At 33.3% G+C, this 21,228-nt stretch overlaps 1 protein-coding gene across 2 annotated transcripts; it reads right to left on the reverse strand.

Moving 5' to 3' along the window:
- Positions 1-17,869: 17,869 nt before the first annotated feature.
- Positions 17,870-20,895, reverse strand: LOC130973122 (putative protein FAR1-RELATED SEQUENCE 10). 2 transcript variants are annotated; one of them, XM_057897533.1, is made up of 4 exons: positions 20,776-20,895; positions 19,477-20,591; positions 18,954-19,397; positions 17,870-18,853 (listed from the first exon to the last, which is right to left on the reverse strand). In XM_057897533.1, the coding sequence occupies exons 2-4, from the start codon at positions 20,494-20,496 to the stop codon at positions 18,242-18,244; spliced, it is 2,076 nt and encodes a 691-aa protein (XP_057753516.1). In that variant the 5' UTR covers positions 20,497-20,591; positions 20,776-20,895; the 3' UTR covers positions 17,870-18,241. The 2 variants fall into 2 exon arrangements, with proteins under 2 accessions (XP_057753516.1, XP_057753517.1); XM_057897534.1 differs by having other exon boundaries at positions 19,477-20,895.
- Positions 20,896-21,228: the final 333 nt, after the last annotated feature.

Consider the following 21,228-nt stretch of genomic DNA (forward strand, 5'->3'; position numbering starts at 1 on the left):
ATTTTTATTTGTGCAATAGACTTAACATCTAATCAAATATAAAAGTATGCACATTAAATTCTTTCAAATTTTAGATAATGAATATTAAAATTAATTATTAGTAAAAAATTAAACTCTTTTACATGAAAATAATAACTAAAAAGCTTATTATTTGATTTTTCTTTTACGCACAGATATTTGGGTCTTCTTAGTCGATGGAGACTTTTGTTCCCTATAACTTTTCTATAAAATTTAATTTTATAAATCTTTTATGTTATAATCTATACTATCAGGATAAAATTGATAAAATTTTAAAAAAATTTATATTCTTATAATATTATTAAGACTAAAAATAATAGTTATATTTAAAAGTTTCTAACAAATTAAAATGAAATGGAAAACTGGTGGGATGAAACATAACTAGCCAGTATCCTAAGACCCATAAGTCTAGCATCGTAATTTTTTATAAACCTAATAATTATTTTTTTCCTTCCAAAAGATATCTATAAAAATTCATCACAAAATTCTTCAAAAACTTATTTATCCTATATATTAATCTATATTTTCTTTATCTCAGAGTTTATCAAAACATATGCATTAAAAATGTCTAAAAACTTAGTATTGGAAAACAAAGGGTGTTAAATTAGTTATTAGCTAACTAATTTAGATTGAGCTTAAAAGGTATCAGGCCCCAGAGAAAAAGTTTAGAGAGAGAGGAGTTGAGAGAAGAGAACTGAGAAAGTGTGTGATTGCATTTTCACTGAAAAGACTGAGTTACAACACATTAAGAGTTGCAATATATAGATGCTTAGCTAGCTAGTTCAGCTCATACACCAAGCTAACTAACTATAACTAACTTCCACAATATCTAGAAGCTGCTACTGAGTCAGCAAGGGCCCACACAAACTAACTAACTAGAACAGAAAAACGTGATTATAAGAGTGATTGTAACAGAGGGAACTCTGCTGAAACAGAACTAAATAGAACTGAGGGAAGGAAGCATGACTGAGTTAGTTTGCTTCCTCATGGCTCCTAACTCTCTTATGACTCCTAACATCATCTCTAATTTTTTCTTTCTGGCTTGCTGTTTTCAAAGAATGCTAAAATATCATCATCACCTTGAGTGTTGCTCTTGAGTACTTGCAATAGCTTGTCGATCACAAATGTTGAGCCTGGTTCAGAAGTGTAGAAAAGCCTCAGAAGGTATTGCCTTTGTGAAGATACCAGCCACTTGTACAGAGCCTAGAATATGGCTCACCTGAATCTCTTTGTTATTGACATGATTTCTAACGAAATGAAGGTCTATTTCGAAATGCTTTGACTTGGAATGTAGAATCGGATTGGCTGCCAATAGTACAACACTCAAGTTGTCACAGTACACCATTGGTGCTTCAGAGACAGCAAGCTTTAATTCAGCCATTAAGTTCCTTATCCATACTAACTCTACCACTGTATCTGCCATGCTTCTCTACTCAGCCTCAGTGCTAGATCTGGCTACAGCTGCCTGCTTCTTTGAAGTTCAGAAAATCAGATTGGAGCCCAGGAACACACAGTATCCAATGGTTAATTTTCTATCATCTGGGTCACCAGCCCAGTCAGAGTCATTATAAGCAATGATCTTCATAGCAATGTTCATTTCCTTCTTTAGATGCAAACCATGATATGTTGTTTCACATAGGTTTCTTAGCACACGTTTTACCATTTTTCAGTGTGAATTCAGAGGAGACTGAACAAACTAAGCAAGTTTATTAACACAGAAGCTTATCTCAGGTCTGGTAATGGTTAGATATTGCAGGCTTCCAATAATTGAGCGATACAGGCCTGGATCATGAAAGTTTGACCCTCCAAGAGCAGAGATTTTTGTTGTAGAGGAAAGAGGAGTGTTGTAGGTTGTGCACCCCACCATGCCAGCCTTTTTCATCAATTCTTCAATGTATTTTTGCTGAGTAAATACTAGGCCTCCACTATTAGTCTTTGTAGCTTGAATCCCAAGAAAAGAGTGCAGATCACCAAGGTCTTTAAGGGCAAACTTGCTGTTGAACTATTTGATTACTTCCTTAATAGATTGATCACACTCACTTGTTACGATGATATCATCTACATATACTAGGACATATGTTTTTAGATGATTTGTGTCACGAATGAACACTGCTATATCTGACTTTGTTGCTGCAAATCCTAGGTCCTTTAAGCCATTTGCAAGCTTATAGTACCACCCCTTAGGTGCCTGTTTCAATCCATACAAGGTCTTGTTGAGTCTGCACACTAATGAAGGGTCTCCCTGCTCATATCCTTGGGGTTGTCTCATGTATACTTTCTCAACTAGATCACCATGCAGGAAAGTATTGTTTACATCTAATTGCCTTATTGTCCAAGACTTGATAATGCAACTGAAAGCAGTAGTCTAATAGAGATGGGTTTAACAATTGGATTGTAGATTTCTGTAAAGTCAAAACCTGGCTTCTGAGCAACGCCTTGAGCAACCAACCTGGCCTTCTGCTTTTGAAGTGAGACATTTGCATTGTACTTAATCCTGAATACCCATTTACTTCCAATTGCTTCTATTCAGGTAGGAGTTTAACTAGCTTTAAGGTATTGTTCTTAAGTAGAGCCTCATACTCAACATCCATTGCTACCTTCCACTCAGGAAACTTAAGTGCCTGCTTAACATTCCTTGGTTCTACATTTGCCAAGAACAGCTTTAGCTTGACAATCCCAGCCTTTCCTCTAGTTATCATTGGGTGAGTGTTTTAGGTGAGTCCAGGGTGTCTAGGTTCAGGGTCAGAGTGAGGAAGGATAATCTCAACATCATTGATAGGAATGAGAGTTGGGATTGAAGAGGTGGCTACTGGTACTGTTATTTGTTGCAGACCTCTAGAGAGTTATAGTGACTATAATAGAGTAGGGCTAATGGTTATTGAATGCTGTTGGTGGTGGCTTGACTGATTTAAAGACTCTGGTGATAAGTTATTTAGGAGGTTATTATGAGGTGAGGTGGACTGAGATAGGCTATTTAAGGGACTGTAATGGTTGTTGTCAGGAAGGGTTTGAGTGAGTTCTGAGAGTCTTGGAACTACTGGTATTGAGTGTTGAGAGGCTGTGACTGTTTCTGTGTGGAGGCTTTGACTGGCTTGTTTAAATGGAAACTGATCTTCAAAGAACACCACATTTGGTGTGGTGATGACTTTTCCTTGCTGAGTAAGGCATTTATAGCCTTTTTTATCAGTTCCATACCCAAGGAGGAATGTGCAGGGGGATGACCTGAAGTCCAGTTTGTGCTTGTTATATGGCTTCTGATGTAGAAAACACAGGCATCCAAACACCCTGAGTTGTTCATAAGAAGGTTTTTTGCCAAGCAATTTCTCAGCTGGAGACACACCATTTAGAACTGGTGTTGGAAGGATGTTGATTAGCTTGGCAGCTGTGCAAAAGGCTTTTCCTCAGAACCTTGTTGGCATTAAAGCTCCTGCCAATAGAGTAAGTTCCATTTCTACCACGTGCCTGTGCTTCCTTTCAGCTGAGCCATTTTGTTGGTGAACATGAGGACAAGTGAACCTGTGCTGGACTCCTTTAACCTGCATAATTTTTGACAGGCTTCTATACTCGGCTGCATTGTCACTTTGCAACATTTTTAGCTTAGTGTTCAATTGCAATTCAACTTTTTGTTGAAAATATTCAAAGACTTTTTTTAATTGAGTTCTGGACTTAATTAGATAAAGCCAAGTATACTTTGAAAAAGCATCAATGAAGGTAACATAATACCAGTTTTCACTACTGTCTGGCACTAGAGCAGGGCCCCAAATGTTTGAGTAAACAAGATCTAAGAGGTGTGTATATACAGTTTGTGAGGAAGGGAAAGGAAGTTGGTGAGACTTGCCAATACAACTGAGGAATTTATTTTGAGAGGTACAGTTGAGAGTTTACAAGCTTTTAGTACTTTTGACATAACAGTATGGTTAGGATCCTAACCTAGCATGCCAAACAAGAGAATCATCTTTATTGATATTGTTTATTGAAGTAGTATATGCAACAGCATAAGTAGCTGGTGCTTGCAGCTCACTAATACTAAGAAATTTATAGAGGCCTTTTTCTACGGTGCCTTGAAGCATAATCTCCTCAGTATCTTTGGTCTTTACACAGCACCTATCATCATGGAATTAAAAAAAATGTGATTGTCACAACACAATTGATGCACACTCATTAGGTTCTTTGCAATTTCAGGCACACACAATAATTTTTTCATGTGCAGTAACTTAGAGCTTAAGTTAGTCTTGAAACAAGAATTTCCAACAAAAGAGATGTGCAAATCTATTCCATTTTCAACTATTACTTGCTCATTTCCACAGTATTCTTCCTTCTCCGTTAGGTTCTTCTCATGGTGTGTGGCTCCTGAATTAGGATACCAATTAGAATTCTGAATTGTTGCTGGTGTTGCTATCAAGTTGCAGAGGTTTGCTTGTGGTTGATTGTCCTGACTGTGACTGGCATTGTTATAGACTTCTCCACTATAGCCTTCTTCTTCATATTGATCTTCACTGTACCTGTACCAATAGATCTTTGGAGTGTGGCCAAACTTATTGCATAGTTTCTTGAGTTGTACATTCTGCCTCTTCTATTGGATTGTCCTCTTCCATTCGTGAACTGTCCATCTTTTGTGAACTATCCGTTCGTAGTTGGTTCTTGCATCATTCTTCTTTAATTGGAGACACTTCTATCTCCTCTGTACATTCTGCCTCCTCTTGTTCTGAATCCTCCTCTGAAATCTCTTCTTCTTCTTTGACTGTGTTGATTGTATCTTTCAAATTGAGTTATGTTTGCTTGCACAAACACCTCTAGTTTTTTTAAGTGATATTAGAATTTTAAATTTTATCTTATACATGTAATAATTTATTAGTCAAAGATAAATTTTTAAATAAAATTTTAATTAAAAATACATTAATTCTTGATCTCTGTTGAATTGAAAAACCACGTGAGAAAAAAAAAATTGGTTATTAATTATATCGAATCAAAAGAGAATTTGAACATGCATTAATTTGTTACTTAAGATATATGTTGCTTGATTGGTGTTTCCCTATTACATTGCTGGAGACAGGGAAGAGTAACGGGTTTGATTTGGAGAATAATCATCAATAGTCCTCTTACCATGCATATATGTGCATGATTCAAGGATGAATTAAGGTCCACGAATTTTCACGTTTTAATTTAATTGGTTACATTGCTTCTTATGGGACAGCCATAATTGAAGGACAAATTGGACACGTATGGCTGGCGAAGTTTTGTGAGAATATATATGCTTTATTTAATAATTAAATACTAACAATATTAATCATCAAAAGTCTCCATCTACATGTTTCTATGTGTATAATACATTATTATACAAAATATCCCAATAATTGTGTGCATAGGTACGTGGTCCTAACTTCGTCAATCATCCGAATAAAATCATGTAGTACTTTTAAATTCAATTAAACGAACATTATACACACAATTTAAATTTATTTAGTTATTTATTTGTTGTGATCAAAATTCGATTAAAAATTTAAAGATTTAAATGTTCAATTAAATTTAATCATAATTAAATTTGATATATAATAAAATAATATATTTATGTATAAAATATATATTATTTTTAAAAAAGTAATTTTTTATGTTTTATTATTTTAAAATTTAAATTAGTTAATCGTTAAAAATCGGATCAATCCAACTAATTAATCAGACCTATTTTTTCGTTCTTTGACTGATTTATTACGAATTGATTTTTTTATCTGAATTGGAACTGATTGATGATCAATTTTTAGTTAATTCAATTGTTTGGTTTGATTCTCAGAATTATAATAATATAATATTAATAAAAATAATTATATTTTACTATACGCTAAATAATCATTAAAAAAATAATATAATTATATAGCTGCGGGTACCAAAATTTATTGAGAGGCTATATATATACATATGGAATGAATTTTTTTATACATGTGAAATTATGAATATTCCAATTTTTTGATCCAGATTTTTTCTGTTTTTTATTTTGGTGGAAAACATATACCTACTAGAATTTGACACGCGATCGACATGTGTTACAATCATCATTTTTAGCCGTGAAAAACAGAATGTTCTTTGTAAGATCAGACATACATGCATGCATGCACGGAAATAGATAAATGAGTTTTATTATTCTTTTTAAATAAAATATAATTTCGTTATAAATATGTTATACTCTATATTTTATATATAGTAAAAACAACAAATAGATCTTAATTTTTTAATTCGAAAAAAAAATATATAATTTTTTAATTAATTAAAAAATATATAATTTTTTAATTAATTAAAAAATATAAAAACCTTTTATCTTTTAAAATTTCAAGTATTTAAATCTTTTTAAAAAAATTATTTATTTTCGTATATTTTAAATAAAAAATTTAAATATTTCGTATTTTAAAAAATAAATTACATAAAAAAATTATTTGTGTTTGAATTAAAAAATAAAAAATTTATTTATCTTTTTCTTATGTATATATTTACACTGAGTGTGAGATCAAAATTCACCAACAAATTAACAATAATAGGTGTGATTGGCCCCACAATCTTCACAATGTTGGCACACAAATTATTGAGCTAGGTATAGCTAGCACTACTACTACTACTACTGTAGTAGAACATGAATTTTAATAATTTATCTTTGATTATTTCTTTAATTCACCATGATGCATATATCTAGCTTAGTTTGTATTTGTGGCAGGGAATGGTGACAGCTAGAACCTTCTTCACACTTTTGATTTGCTCATACCCACTTTGCTGCACTTCTTAATATCTCGTTGCTTCTATCCGTACCATCCAAGTAATACAAATTATTAGGCATTTTATTAATAGAGGAAAATGTTAGAGAATTTAATTAGACCTATTTATAACTATATCATAAATTGTAGAATAATGTGGTATAGTATAGTGAGTTAAACCCCAAAGTAGTCCCCGAGATTCACAAAATGCACCAATTTAGTCCCTAACTTCCCAATTGCACTATTTATGTCCCTGAGATTGGAAAAAATACACCTAGTTGGTCCCTTCCCCTTTTTCCGTCCAAACTCGCTCCCGGCGGCAATGATGTGGCAAAATTTTTGCCATGTTGGAGGAAGTAACGGTTACCTGACGTGGCCCATGGAAGGTTTGTAACCTAAAGTGGTCCCTGAGCCCCTTTTTAACCCTAACTGATGAAGGAGTAGCGTATGACTCCTTCTTCTTCGTCTTCATTTCATCTTCATCTTCTTCTTCCCTGTTCTATTCATTCCTCGTTGCTTTGTTGGGTTTAACCATGGTTGGACGTGCAAATGAGGGAGAGGGGAGTTCTATTCGATCAACCACAAGGACGCCTAGTCGCAGTCGCAGCAGAGCCTCACGAGTTCCAGATCGCTGTGGGTGTGGAAAACGCCCTGTGCTCCGATGGTCTGGAACAGATGCCCACCCAGACAAACCCTTCTTCGGATGTCCGAATTACAATGTGAGTTTGAGTCTAATAGATGTTGTTTCTGTTTTTAAATGTTCAACTCCTGAATCCCTAAATTTACTGGTGACAGTGCAGTGGAAAACGGTGGTGTGGATTTTTTCGATGGGCAGACGTTGTAGAAGATGATAATGGCAATTTTGAAGAAGCTGCAGCATATAACAATGAAGAAATTAGCTTGAGTGTTGCAGTGAGGATTGGCAATTTGGAGGCTGAATTAAGGAGCCAGAAATATGTAATACAAATGTTAGGGTTGTTAAATTTGTTCCTGTTAGTTATTGTAGTGGTTGTGATTGTTAAAATGTAACACTTGTGTATTGTTATTGAATGAATGAGCAATCTTTGCATTATTGATGTGATCTGTGTAAATAGTTGACAAAGATAATAACAAAACTGAATAAATACAACAGAACAAGTAAGTTAATAAAACCATATTCTGATTATAACTAAGATATTGCCAAACATTGTCAATGGTGTAGCAGCTGATAAACACCAAATTACAGCATCAAAAAGGAATACAATAAGAGCTCCAATTTTAAAGGTTTATAACTACCAAAAGTAAAAGTTAACCATTACATTGTGGTTATGTGCTACTCCTAAATGAAAATATCCAAAATAAGGAAACAAGTGATGCCTAAATGCCATATGTGATCAGTCAGACTTCAGCAGCCACAACATCCAATTATTTAGTGTTTTTCTTCCTTGGTGGTTTAAACCCTGGAGTTGGAACAAACTTCAAAAAGTTTGCCAACCTAGAAGATGTTGCTGCGCTTGCTCCTTGCATGGGATCAAGAGAAGCAGATACTGGTGATGGTGAGTTCTTCCTTTTTGCATGGGTTGGATTTTTTACTGGATTTTGGGTTGGGTGTATAATTGGATTTGGGATTTCCAGGTTCATCCATGGGGTTGGGCTCTTCATTGGTGGGATTTGTAGTGAGGGGGTCAGCAGCAGGATGGTTTGGAATGGGAGTTGCAGTAAAAGGACTTGTGTTTGCAGTTGAGAGGTTTGAAATTGGGTTTGTAGTCGATTTGTCAACTGGGGTTTGATTTGAGGTATCCACATGTGCTTTCTTCTTACTCTGTATGTCACCATGTGAAAACTCTTCTACTTCATAATCAAGTAACATCACATCCCTTTTCCCATCCATCAGTTCAGGTGTGGAAACTCCATGTTCAAAAAACACATCAACTACTCCATCATTCTTCTCTGCATGGAAGCACATCTCCCTTAGTTCATCATCACTTGTCAGAGCTCTCAGTCCCACCTCCAAGCTCCTTCCCGGAACCAGCCACCAGCACTCAACTACCTTATCATACCCCAACTCCTTGAAATAGTTTCTCACGAAAAAAACATCTAGGGTATCCTCATCTAAATCTCCTAAACAACTTCTATTGTCAGGTGAATAAACCAATTTCCCATCATCATTCTTCTTAAAGGTCCCACCATGGTGGAACATGATATCGAGCAATTTTTCCATCTACAGAAAAAAACAAGTATAACAGTTTATCTAATGTGTGCTACTAATAATATAATCAACAAACCACAATACAACATAATCCAATATTGTTTAAAAACAGATACTTCATCACATTGCCATTGTAAAAACAGCCTGATTCCCTATGTGAAAACAGAGCATTGACAAAATCCAAACCCACACCACCCAGTACCCTAAACCCTATCTAATACTATAGCATTCAGTAATTTTTCATCAACCAACACAAAATTTCCAAATCAAACTCACAACAAAGGATACCTTAACTCTGTAAAAGATAAATAAAAAATAGTTTATTCACTGCATGCCTACCTCTGTGTCACGGGATTCACGAGGAAGCTTTGCTCCTTCCTTCTCCGGTTTTGAACGACCGATGAGCACGTTTCGGGCCTCTCCAATTTGTCTCACCCCAGAAAACCTCGAAGGACTACCAGAACCCAGGCTATGGAGCTTTCATTTCAAACGTGATGAAGAAGATGAAGTGACGAAGTCTTTGAATATGGGGGTTATAAGTTTTGGTAACTCCTTCGTGAATGAAGCGGCGTCGTTTTTATTTTTTAGCGCCAAATAGTTATACGACGCCGTTTTCTTCCTCCAGCATGGCAAAAATTTTGCCACATCATTGCCGTCGGGAGCGAGTTTGGACGGAAAAAGGGGAAGGGACCAACTAGGTGCATTTTTTCCAATCTCAGGGACATAAATAGTGCAATTGAGAAGTTAGGGACTAAATTGGTGCATTTTGTGAATCTCGGGGACTACTTTGGGGTTTAACTCATAGTATAGTTAATAATTTCACGTGTGTTGGTATTTTTTTAAGCTTTTAATTTTTTTTCTACTACTATACTGTAGTCTAAATTTAACTACCAACTAAAAAATATTGACACAGAAGGTAATACTTAATAGAAAACGAAATAATTAATCATATATCACAAAAAATTAAGTTAATTTTTAACGGCATATGTGAGATTTATTTTAATCAATCATGCTGTGTAAATATAAAAAAAAAAAAACTGTCAACTCTTCTATTTACACACAGATTGAAAGAACTTTGGCTTCTAAAAATAACTTTTTAAAAATAACTTTCCAAAAGTTTTAGCAGTAATGTTTAATAAATTAAAACAAATTAAATCGAGACTTTGAATAAGCTCAAGGTACAAAAGTTAAATGATTTTAATGAACATGAATGTAAAAAGAGTAAAGATAAATATAAATATTCATTAATTTATAAAACTATATTTAGATAGATTGTTTTAATTTTAATTAAAAGTATAAATTAAGTTTAAAAACTATGTTTATGAGTATTTTCAAAAGCACATCATCTTAACCGTTCAAAGCTAAAATAAAGCACAATTACATTTTTTAATTTACTAAATATAAAGTAATGAGATATTTTTTTATTTATCAAATATAAAATGAAATGTCTATATTTTTATTAATCTAAATTAATTTACCAAACTAAACTTTAATGTTTAATCTTCTATATACACAACCACCAAACTGTCTTGTGTACATTTTATTTAGCCAGCAAAAATATTCTGACAAAATATTTTGAAAATATAACATACACACAACCCTTCAATCAATAACTTAGCTACCCAATAATAATAATAATAATAATAATAATAATAATAATAATAATAATAATAATAATAAGATGGTTTAATAATTATTCTGTCATTCTTTATAGTTTTATTGAATTTTCAATTAATTAGATCTTTATATTTTTTTATTTTCGATTGAGTTCCTATACTATATTAAATTTTGTAATTAAGTCTGTTACGATAAAAACGTTAAAATTAACAAAATTTTTCATTAAACAAAATGAATATGCCTAACATTAAATTGAATATTCTATATAGTTTAATAGGATATTCTGTTAATACCAATATTTTTATCACGATATGAACTTAGTTACGAAATCTAATATAGTATAAAGATCTAATTAAAAAAAAAGTATAGAGATCTAATTAAAATTTCGATAAATCTATAAAAAGGAACTAACCAATAATTAAACCTACAAAATTAGTGTAGATTGAGGATTACTATAAATAGAATGGTCCCTAAAATTGAGAGTTCGTTCACTACTATTCTACTTGTAAACTGATGAACTCTTGACACCATCACAAAGAATACGTATACGTAGAAGCTAAGATACACAGCAATCATCATCATTTTCTTCTAAGGCTCTATCTGATGGATCATCAAAGTGAGATTCAAAATGGCATAGTAGTAATGATGAAACAAAAGTTGCAGTTAGTTATGTCGCTAAGTGTGGTATCTGTGTTCCTTTGTTGCACTTTCACATTACACTATCTTCTTTCCTTCAATTATGACTACTTCTCCACTTTCATTCTTTCCATCTTCACTCACACCCTCCACAGGAACTACATCTTCCTCATCTGCAACGCCATTCTCGCTTTTCTCGCCAAGACCTCCTCTTCTTCAAATCATCATCAACATGATGAAGAACATCACATGCTAGTTCCTCCTACTGCTATGGCTCTGCCTCAAGAACTAGAACAAGAAGAAGAAGAAGAAGAAGAAGATGAAGGTGATGATGATGATAATGATGAGGAGGAAGAAGTAGAAGACACGTCATCATCAATGATGGGAACGAATAACGAACAAGTAGGAAATGAAGAAGAACTGAACAGGAAGTTTGAAGAATTCATTAGGAAGATGAAACAAGAAATCCGGATTGAAGCTCAAACACACCTTATTACAGTGTAATCACATCAGATCACCGTTAATCTCATATATGGAATAATAAAATCAAATTTAAATTATGTTTCCTCATTTTAGTACACTTTATTATGGTATGGAAAAAACTTTTTTGTTCTATTTTTTTAATTTAATTTTGATACCCTACGTAATAATTTTACATATATATTTAATATAATTTATTATTTTTAACTATTAATTAATTATTAATATTTAAAAATACAAACTAAAAATATTAATAAAAATTAATTAATTCTAATGATCTTTGAATTTTTTCTGTTTAATAAAATATACACGTGCATCAATTATGTATTGACACGTAAAAATAACTATTCTTTAGATTCATATAGGGGTGCACATGGGCCGGGTGAAGCCGGGTTTGATAGGACCCAGACCCGACCCGAAATATATACCGGGTTTATTTATTAGACCCGAACCCGACCCTAGACCCGATGAAACCAATACACTTTCGGGTCACAATTATAGCGGGTAAAAACCGGGTGAAACGGGCCGTTAATATTACATTACGTTAATACCTTCTTGTAAGCTAACATGTAAAAATATCCAAATTTCCAAGACTCCAACCATTATTTAACATGGTAAAATTCACTTAGAAAAATATAATAAAAACCAACCCTTCTTTAAAATTAAAGCATAACCACAATCAATATTAAAGCAAAACCACAATCAATACTAATATTGTCTAATAATACCAAATATTTAAATCAATACAAATAACATAATATTATGCATTAGTCTAAAGTCTTATGCATTCTAAACATAAAACATTAACTTATAGTCTTATAATGACTAATAACACAAAATATTAAGGTTTACAATACTTAAATTCCACATAAGAATAGTCATGATCCATCACTAATAACACAAAATATTAATTGTGTATGATGACCGGGCCACCGGGCCGACTTCGGGTGACCCGAGCTATGACCAGGACCCGACCCGAAATAATGATCGGGTCTATTTTTGAGACCCTTACCCGGCCCTAAACCCGATGAAATCACACCAAATTAGCCCCTAAAATGTTCGGGACCGGGCCGGGCCTTCGGGCCGGGCCGGGTCTGTGCACCCCTAGATTCATATATAAATAATTTTTCAAAAAAATAGATATAATTAAATAATTGTATATAATTTTGAGTAGTATTACACATCTAAGATTTTGTATAAACTAAATTCAATAAAATTAAACAATAAAAATTAAAATAATGTTAGTCATAACTGATATTTGTTATATTAGACTTTGTTAGGTAAATAATGATTTTTGTGAATAATGTGAATAATGAACTTTAAAATTGGTCCAATAAAATAAAAATACACTAATCAACTTGAGTTAGTCGAGTAAACCATTTAAATAAGTGTGGAGGGTTGAATCTCTTCTTGTATATAATATATCTATTGTTTATATTGTTTAGTATTTTTATTATCTATCTATATAATGTAAAAAAATATAACTCATTATGTGCTTTTAATTAATTGATTAAGAAAAATATGAACTAAATTAATAACCATGATCATCCTTACATAATAAACAATACCAACTCATTAAGGATGAACATACTAGAAACGACAAGAACGTACTATAATATTTGAGTACATACGAGATATATAATAAGTAACTTATTATTGGTTTGTTAAGTTGCTTGTATTACATCATTCATTAAGGTAGTCCTTTTTTAGACCGGCAAAACCTGCATTACAAAAAATACTTGTATATAGAACACTGTCCTTTTTTTACATGCAAGTAATTATTGTATGGATGTCAAAGAATAATTTATACTTTCTACTATTATTCTATCCCATTCATTGATGTGGTTAATTATTAGTTAAAAAAAAACAAAGAAAGAAAAAAAATTACTTAATTAGTATAAATTATAGTGACTACTCACATTAAGATGTGAATATATATTAACGAAAAATTATATTTAAGGTATTAATATGTATTATATTAAGTAATTTAGTTAAATATGTCAAATTATAAACCAATTTTTTATTATCATTTTTATATAAAAATTTCTCAGGTAAGTAGTTTTTGCAAATTGTACTTTAACCTTTATTATTGTTTTATATTTTTGTTATCAAATCACTCATCTCAAAATTTAAGTTGATAGAAGGAGGCAACATAAATGATTATATCGCTAATACTCGTTTGTTCACCAATGATCAAATTCTAAACTTTTTGCATATAGAACTCTAATACTATATCATGAAATAATTTATTTCAAAAACTTAAACCAAAAGAAAAAGACAATATAAATAAGGAAAAGTATATGGAACCAAGAGGTTACAGTAAAAAACTAAACAAAATCACATTAATTTATATTAATAATTAATTAATTTAAAAAAAATTAAAAAATTTAAAAATGATTAAAAAATTAATATTAAAAAATTTAAAATTGATTAAGTAAACCTAATTAAAACTTATAAAAACATTTCTCTTCTCTCTCACATTAACCTACTCACTTCCAATAATCACACACACAGATCCCTCTCTCTCACCGTCAGGCCCTCTCCGACTCTCCACCGCGACCCGCTCTTCTCCTATTACTGACATCTGGAGCAGCCGTTGCAATTGAAGTTGAACTTGAAATCGATCCCTATTATCGGTGGTGCATCGCACGGCGGCAGGTTCGTTGCGGCAGTTATCGCAAATTCGAGGATGCACGTGCTTGAGTGACGGTAGGTGATTCTATCTGAGCCTATTGAAGCTATGACTTGATGACCGAGATTGTCTTGAACATCGGCGGCAACGATATAGGTTCCATTTTCAGGCGAAAAGTCTCACCGTTTATTCTCCAACTTCACTGGCTGCACCCGTGATTAGAGCCACCTTACCCTCCAACCTATTGCAAGGTCAAAAAGTCAATGAAACAGAGAGAACGAAACTAAGAAAGATTTGTGGGATTTATTATTAATTACCTTTGCTTCCGCATTTGAACTGTGAGTTTTCTGGTTTGATGGAAGAGCTTTTCGCCCCAAACCTGGAAACAAAGCTATTAGCTCTTGTGATATATGTTGCTCTTTGCGTTTTAGGTGCCGTTTTGATGATTAAAGAGACTGCAAACTACACATTTGATCTTAGCCAAAAGTAGGGGTGTTCAAATCCAAACCGATCTAAATTAAACCGCTCATCCAATCCGATCCAAACCGAAAACCGATTAAAACCGACTAATTCGAATTTGATTGGATTCTATTTTTTGCAAACCGCTGGATTGGATCGGATTTCGGATCTACTTTTCATAACCGATCCAATCCAATCCAAACTGCACAATGTGCTATAATATTATTATTTTATTATTATATTTACAATTATACTTAGGGGTGTACATAGCCCGACTCGGCCCGAAGATCCGACCCGGTCCCGAACACTTTAGGGGCTACTTTAGTATGATTTTATCGGGTCTAGGGTTGGGTAAAGGTCTCAAAGATAGACTCGGTCATTATTTCGGGCCGGGTCCGGGCCATAGCTCGGGTCACCCGAACTCAACTCGATGGCCCGATCATCATACACAATTAATATTTTATGTTGGATGATGACTATTCTTATGTGGAATTTAAATATTGTAAACCTTAATATATTGTGTTATTAGTCATTTATAAGATTATAAGTTAATATTTTATGTTTAAAATGCATAAGACTTTACACTAATGCATAATATTGTGTTATTTGTATTGATTTAAATATTTGGTGTTAGACAATATTAGTATTGATTATGGTTATGCTTTAATTTTAGAGAAGGGTTAGTTCTTGTTATATTTTTTTAAGTGAATTTTACTATGTGAATTATGAAATAAAGGTTGGAGATTAGGTGATTTTTACATGCTAAAGATCCGGTTTTCACCCGATTTTTATCTGATTTTCACCCGGCCCGAATATGCGTAGGTTTCATCGGGTCTATGATCGGGTTAGGGTCCAAACATTAGGCCCGGCCTATATTTCGGGCCGGGTCTGGGTTAAGCCAAACCCGGTGTGGCCCGACCTATGTACACCCCTATTATACTTATAACATGTTCAATTTGTTATACATTTTTCTATTATTCATGTATTATTATTATTTAATAAATATTTTATGTTCAAAATGTTATTTATTTATTTATTTTAACTAACCTATAATTTTATTTCTATTGTTATGTTATTGTTGGCTTTTTAAGATATTGTTAAGACTTGTTATGTCATTGTTGATTATTTAAAATTTGATGTTGAGACTTGTTATATGTATTTAATTTTTTTTATTTAAAAAATCACAAATCCAAACTGATCCAAACCGCTTGTAATCGGATCAGATCGGATCGGATTTAAAAAAAAAAAATCATCGAATCCAAACCGCACCGCACATAAATTAAGCGTTCGGATCGGATAACTTTTTTCCCTTAAAACCGAACCAAACCGCACCGCAAACACCCCTAGCCAAAAGGAGTCCTTGAACAATTACAGAAATATAAAAAAAAACGTTCATTTAATATGAAAAAAAAACATCCTAATACTTCACAAAAGAAACATCCAGTTATATTTTAGCAAAAATAATTAAATATCTATAAAATTTAAAAAAAAAATTATGAAATTTTTAAAGAAATAGAGACATTCACATTTGTAATACAGAGAAATTCGAAAAATATATAAAAAAATATCCATTTATAATGAAAAAGAAACATTCTGATACTTAATAGAATAAACATTCATATATATTAACTCGTAGAGATTTTAAATTCACCCAAAGTATTTAACTGATTTTTAGCTAATACCTTTTTGATTCCTAGCATTGCTCAATAAAGAAAAGTATATCTCTAATCATCCCTAACATTTAATTTCCCTAGTTCACACACACAGAATTGAAGGTCAATAATACAATCCTCAACTATTTGCTCTCTATCATATCATGAGCATGAGGCATGGGCACAATAACTCCTGTGGCATGCATATGATAATGTTATAATCTTGCTTAACATGATATTCAACTGCTGTAATTAAGTTCTCCAAGTCAATGCCCACAGCCATAACAAATATCTTTTAAAAAAATATAAATTATAACTTTAAAATATATATATATATATATATATATATATATTTTAATAATTTTACTTTAACTATTAAAATTAAAATATATATATATATATATATTTTATTAAAAACATCTTTTTTTAATAATTTAATAACACTTAAACAAACTTTAATACTAAGACTAAACGTTCTTTTAATCTCCATATTATTATTATGAATCCATTGTAGAAACTAGAAATATAACAAATTCCTGAGACATACTTTCCACGTGCTTCCATTGTTATTCATCTAATAGCTCAATGATTATTATTGCAACTCTCACCACTGACCACATATTTTTCAGGCTCATAATATTCAGAAAGGAATAAGGAAAAATGAATTAACATGGCTATTATTAAACCTAGCTTATGCCCCAAAAATATGAAATATAGTAGTAGTAGTACTATATGAAAACTGAAAAGATTTAATCAGATCCATAACAAGAAATTATATGTTGCTCTTTTTGTCATATACTACTTTAACTGTAGAACAGACACTAGACAACTCAACAATAAGGATTTTCTATGCATTGGTGTGTGGCTATTAAGAAAGTAATTAAGCACATTATTATTCTTTAGCAATTGAAATATCTTGTGAGTTGTGGCCAAATCATTTAATGGGAGGGACCCTACTCCTCTAAGTGAGGATTCAAGTTGAACAAATCATGTCAAATTAAAACCTTTCTGGTGCACACTACAAGCCTTAAAAGGAGAAATCTAGAAGGCTCATCATTGAACTTTAGAGCACACAAACAAATCTGTCACCACATTATGACAAATATATATGTATGAAATTGCTCAATCAATATCAATATATTTGATATATGGTATGGACAAGTGCAACAAACACCATGTCCACATGAACTTGACCAAACTAAACACCAACTTTGTGAAAATATGGTGTTTAATTGTAAAAAGACAATCACACATTATTGGACTCATGCAGACCAAATAATTAGAACACTCTTTTGTTTGAGTTGCTGTTTTTTATTTCTAGTAATTTGTGAAAAAAAAAAGAAGGTTAAAAACATTAAATATATGTTTAGCATGCCACCAAAAGTGCAGGATACAATCACAAAATAGTAAAATTTTAAAATCAGAATCTGATATATACAATGGAGCAACATAGAAAAACTGACTCAACTAGATGATAACTAAATTTTACTCAACTAATTCAACAATGGAAGTATCCTCAACACACTACAATATTCACTTTCATTATCTATTATCCAACCAAACAGATAGCTCAGGGCACTTATTGTAATCTTGAGCAAAATCATAAATATTTCATGGATTTGAGAAGACAATGATGTAAAAATGATACAAGAAAAATCATATCAATGTACATGTGTACATGTAAATTAGCCATTTCAAACGCATGCTGAAAGTGTTTTGGCAATTTTCCCTTCAAAACTTACTGTTCTGCCATTCTCTGCTTTGCAACTCTTTTCAAACTAGCATAGTATGTAATCATGTATATAAAAACCAACACTTCTAACTAACTGGTCGGCGATACAGTCATGTTCATTAGGACTCCATCGGTGTCCGGCAGATTTCTGACCTCAGTGAGAATCCTGGTAAGTTCTTTTGTCAGTTCACTTCGAGCATAGTCAGATCGTTCCTTTGTTATCGAGGATTCTGAAAATAAAGTTTCGGCTAGGGACTGGTACTCTTGAAACCACTCCCCATCAGTAATTTGATTGTTGTGATCATCATCAATCAGTAAAGTACATTCCCGTCTCCATCTGCTTAAATAGTATTTGTCAGGCAGCTGAAAGTAATTCTTTAAGATGAACACACGAAGAGCATGTCTGCATAATATCCCAGAGGATTCAAATTCCTTGCAAGAGCAGTGAATTTGTTCGTCTTCGGCCAACCATATTACAAGCCGTTCTCCATCCATACTTTTGAAATGCCGCACAATATATGATCCATTGGCCATATCAGATGCAGCATATTGCATGGCCAGCAATAACTCTTGCTGCAAAGCATTAAAAGCAAAAGGCGTGAGGATACTCCGTGCATGCTCTTCAACAGGTATGCAAGTTTTCAGATGCATATAGTGAGTCTCCTGATGCGCTTGATGTTGGATGTTCGCAGAAATGCCAATCTGCAACAATTTGAAAGAGAGCGAATAATTATATCATTGGCATAGTAAACAATGCTAGTGCGAGCGTAGGAGGCAAATTACTTCTTACTAGTATACATACCTGCTCGAAAAAGCTACGCAAACATGTTTGTGCAGCGAAGATCCCTTTCAGAAAAGCATCTATTGATTTTGAGTAAGCTATTGTAGACATTCGAGCTAGAAAGTAACCTCTCACATAGGATTGTGCCCAGGATGCTCGAACAGAATACAGTAAACCAATGTGTTTATCTGAACCAAATCCAAACACAGAAATCATGTCTCTCCACTGTAGTTCAAACTCCTCGGTATTCTCAATTTGAATTAATGCATCAAACATGGATTTAAATTCTGCATAGCGTGGCCCAACATGAAGAGAAAACCAACTTGGTACCTTGTATAGAATATTCCATGGTGGAATGACATGTTTAGTTCCTGGATATTCGCTTCTAATGGCATCTTTAAGGCCGGGGTCAAGATCAGTTAGAATTGTTTGTGGACATCTTCCGTTCATGAATCGGACAAAAGTCTGTATCGAGGGATAATCATCATAAGAGGATAATTATAAAGGCAGAAGTAAAATCTTATAGAGTATGCTAGTAGTAAACCTGCAATGCCCATGAGAAGGACTGAGGAGTTTCATCCTGCAACAAAACAGAACCGAAAAAGATGGTTCTGCCACAGCTATCAATACCAAACCACACTCCAAAGAGCAATCCATAAGTGATTGATCGATATGTCGTGTCGAAATAAACTACATCCCCAAACATAGCATTTGCATTAACAGAGTCACCATATGACCAAGCTACATTTTCAACTTTATCATTCTCATCCACTGTAAAATCATAAACAAAATCAACATCAACTTCTTTCATGGCTTTGCAGGCCTCAAGAAGTTCTGATAGATCGTTTTCTCTCTTCTCACTGAGCAATGCCTCGTTCTCTTGAACAACCTTCTTACGGTTTTGAACAAAGTTCCTCACATCCCTCTCCAAATAGGGCAATTGCCCACCTTGAATCCCCTTTTCCAGCTCTAGCATCTTCACTATCCTATGTATTGGAAACCCTGCTTTAGAAAGCAATAGTATGCGCTCTTGATCGGCCTCGTGAATCTTTCGATAAGCCGGAAGAAGGCGCACTTGGTCATCTTCCAATAGCTCATGATTGTGGATATTGCTGAATTGCACAACAAACCACTGGGAAACACCTTCAACCACCTCCTTAGACAGATACATTTTCGCATCACATCCACACCTAACCGATTTCCTATCTCTATGCTGTTCTCCATTGGCCTTCCTCTTCACCGGGGCAAATCCAGAACGGTAACAAACAAAGTCACGCTTGTAAATCCCCAACTGGGGGCTAACCCTAGACCTTTCCTTCCTAACAGAAAACCCATTCTTTCTAGCAAAATTGCCATAATACTCAAAAGCTTCATCATCACTCTTAAATACCATTCCAACATATGGGGTGATCATGGCACCGGATGAAGCTTTTTCTGCCTTTACCAATTCTTCTGCTCTAGAACCTTCATCAGAATCACCCTCATATGTAATGTAACACTTCCAATCCCCACAAGGGCATTGTTGCCTCCTAATCCATAAGTTTTTTGAAGGTATGGAAGTCATTGTCCAGCTTCAAATTAGAGTGTCGAAATCACTTAAAGTTACACACTTTTAAGCGACCCAGAACCATGTAAGCATTTACAAGCATAAGCAAACACCTAGAAAGAAAAAGACAGACAGAATTGAAAAAGAAAAAGTGGGCAACCTAATTATTTTTAAGAAAAAGAGAGACTTTTTTTAATACCCCGAAAATTTCAAAGCAAAAGATTGAAAATTGCGGAAATGAGTGAATTTTTTGAGCTGCAAGTTTGAGGGAAGTAGGTATGAGTTGAAGAATCGTACCAGAGATAAAGTAGCAGAGAGTACTTAAACCCCTTCCTTGTTTCTCTAATTCTGATTTGTCTTGATCCTCCTGTTGTTTCTGTTCTTTATTACAGGTTCCGAGAATTCCCTCAAAATTGAAGAAAGAAACCATTTTTGGGTGGGAAAGGGAGTCTTTTTTGTTTTTGGGGGGGTGGCAATTTTTGCTTTTTGCTCAACTAAATTGAAATCCACTTTGGATATTGGGCTAGGTTTTTTATGGGCCAATTGAAAAACCAAAAGGATCCAGTCCAAAAGAAAAGAAAAGAAGAGGAGAGGTTGTTCTTGTTTGGTTAATTTCATTAATTTGACAGAATTTTGCACAATTATGGAAGTCAATTTCTGAGTTGAAATACTAGATGCAACTTTCTGAGGTTCCTATTCTTGATTTGTGCCTAAATTGATGTTTTGCCCTTTCTTTTTAATGACACTCTT

Source organism: Arachis stenosperma, chromosome 4 (assembly GCF_014773155.1).
Source record: "Arachis stenosperma cultivar V10309 chromosome 4, arast.V10309.gnm1.PFL2, whole genome shotgun sequence".
Lineage (NCBI taxonomy): Eukaryota > Viridiplantae > Streptophyta > Magnoliopsida > Fabales > Fabaceae > Arachis > Arachis stenosperma.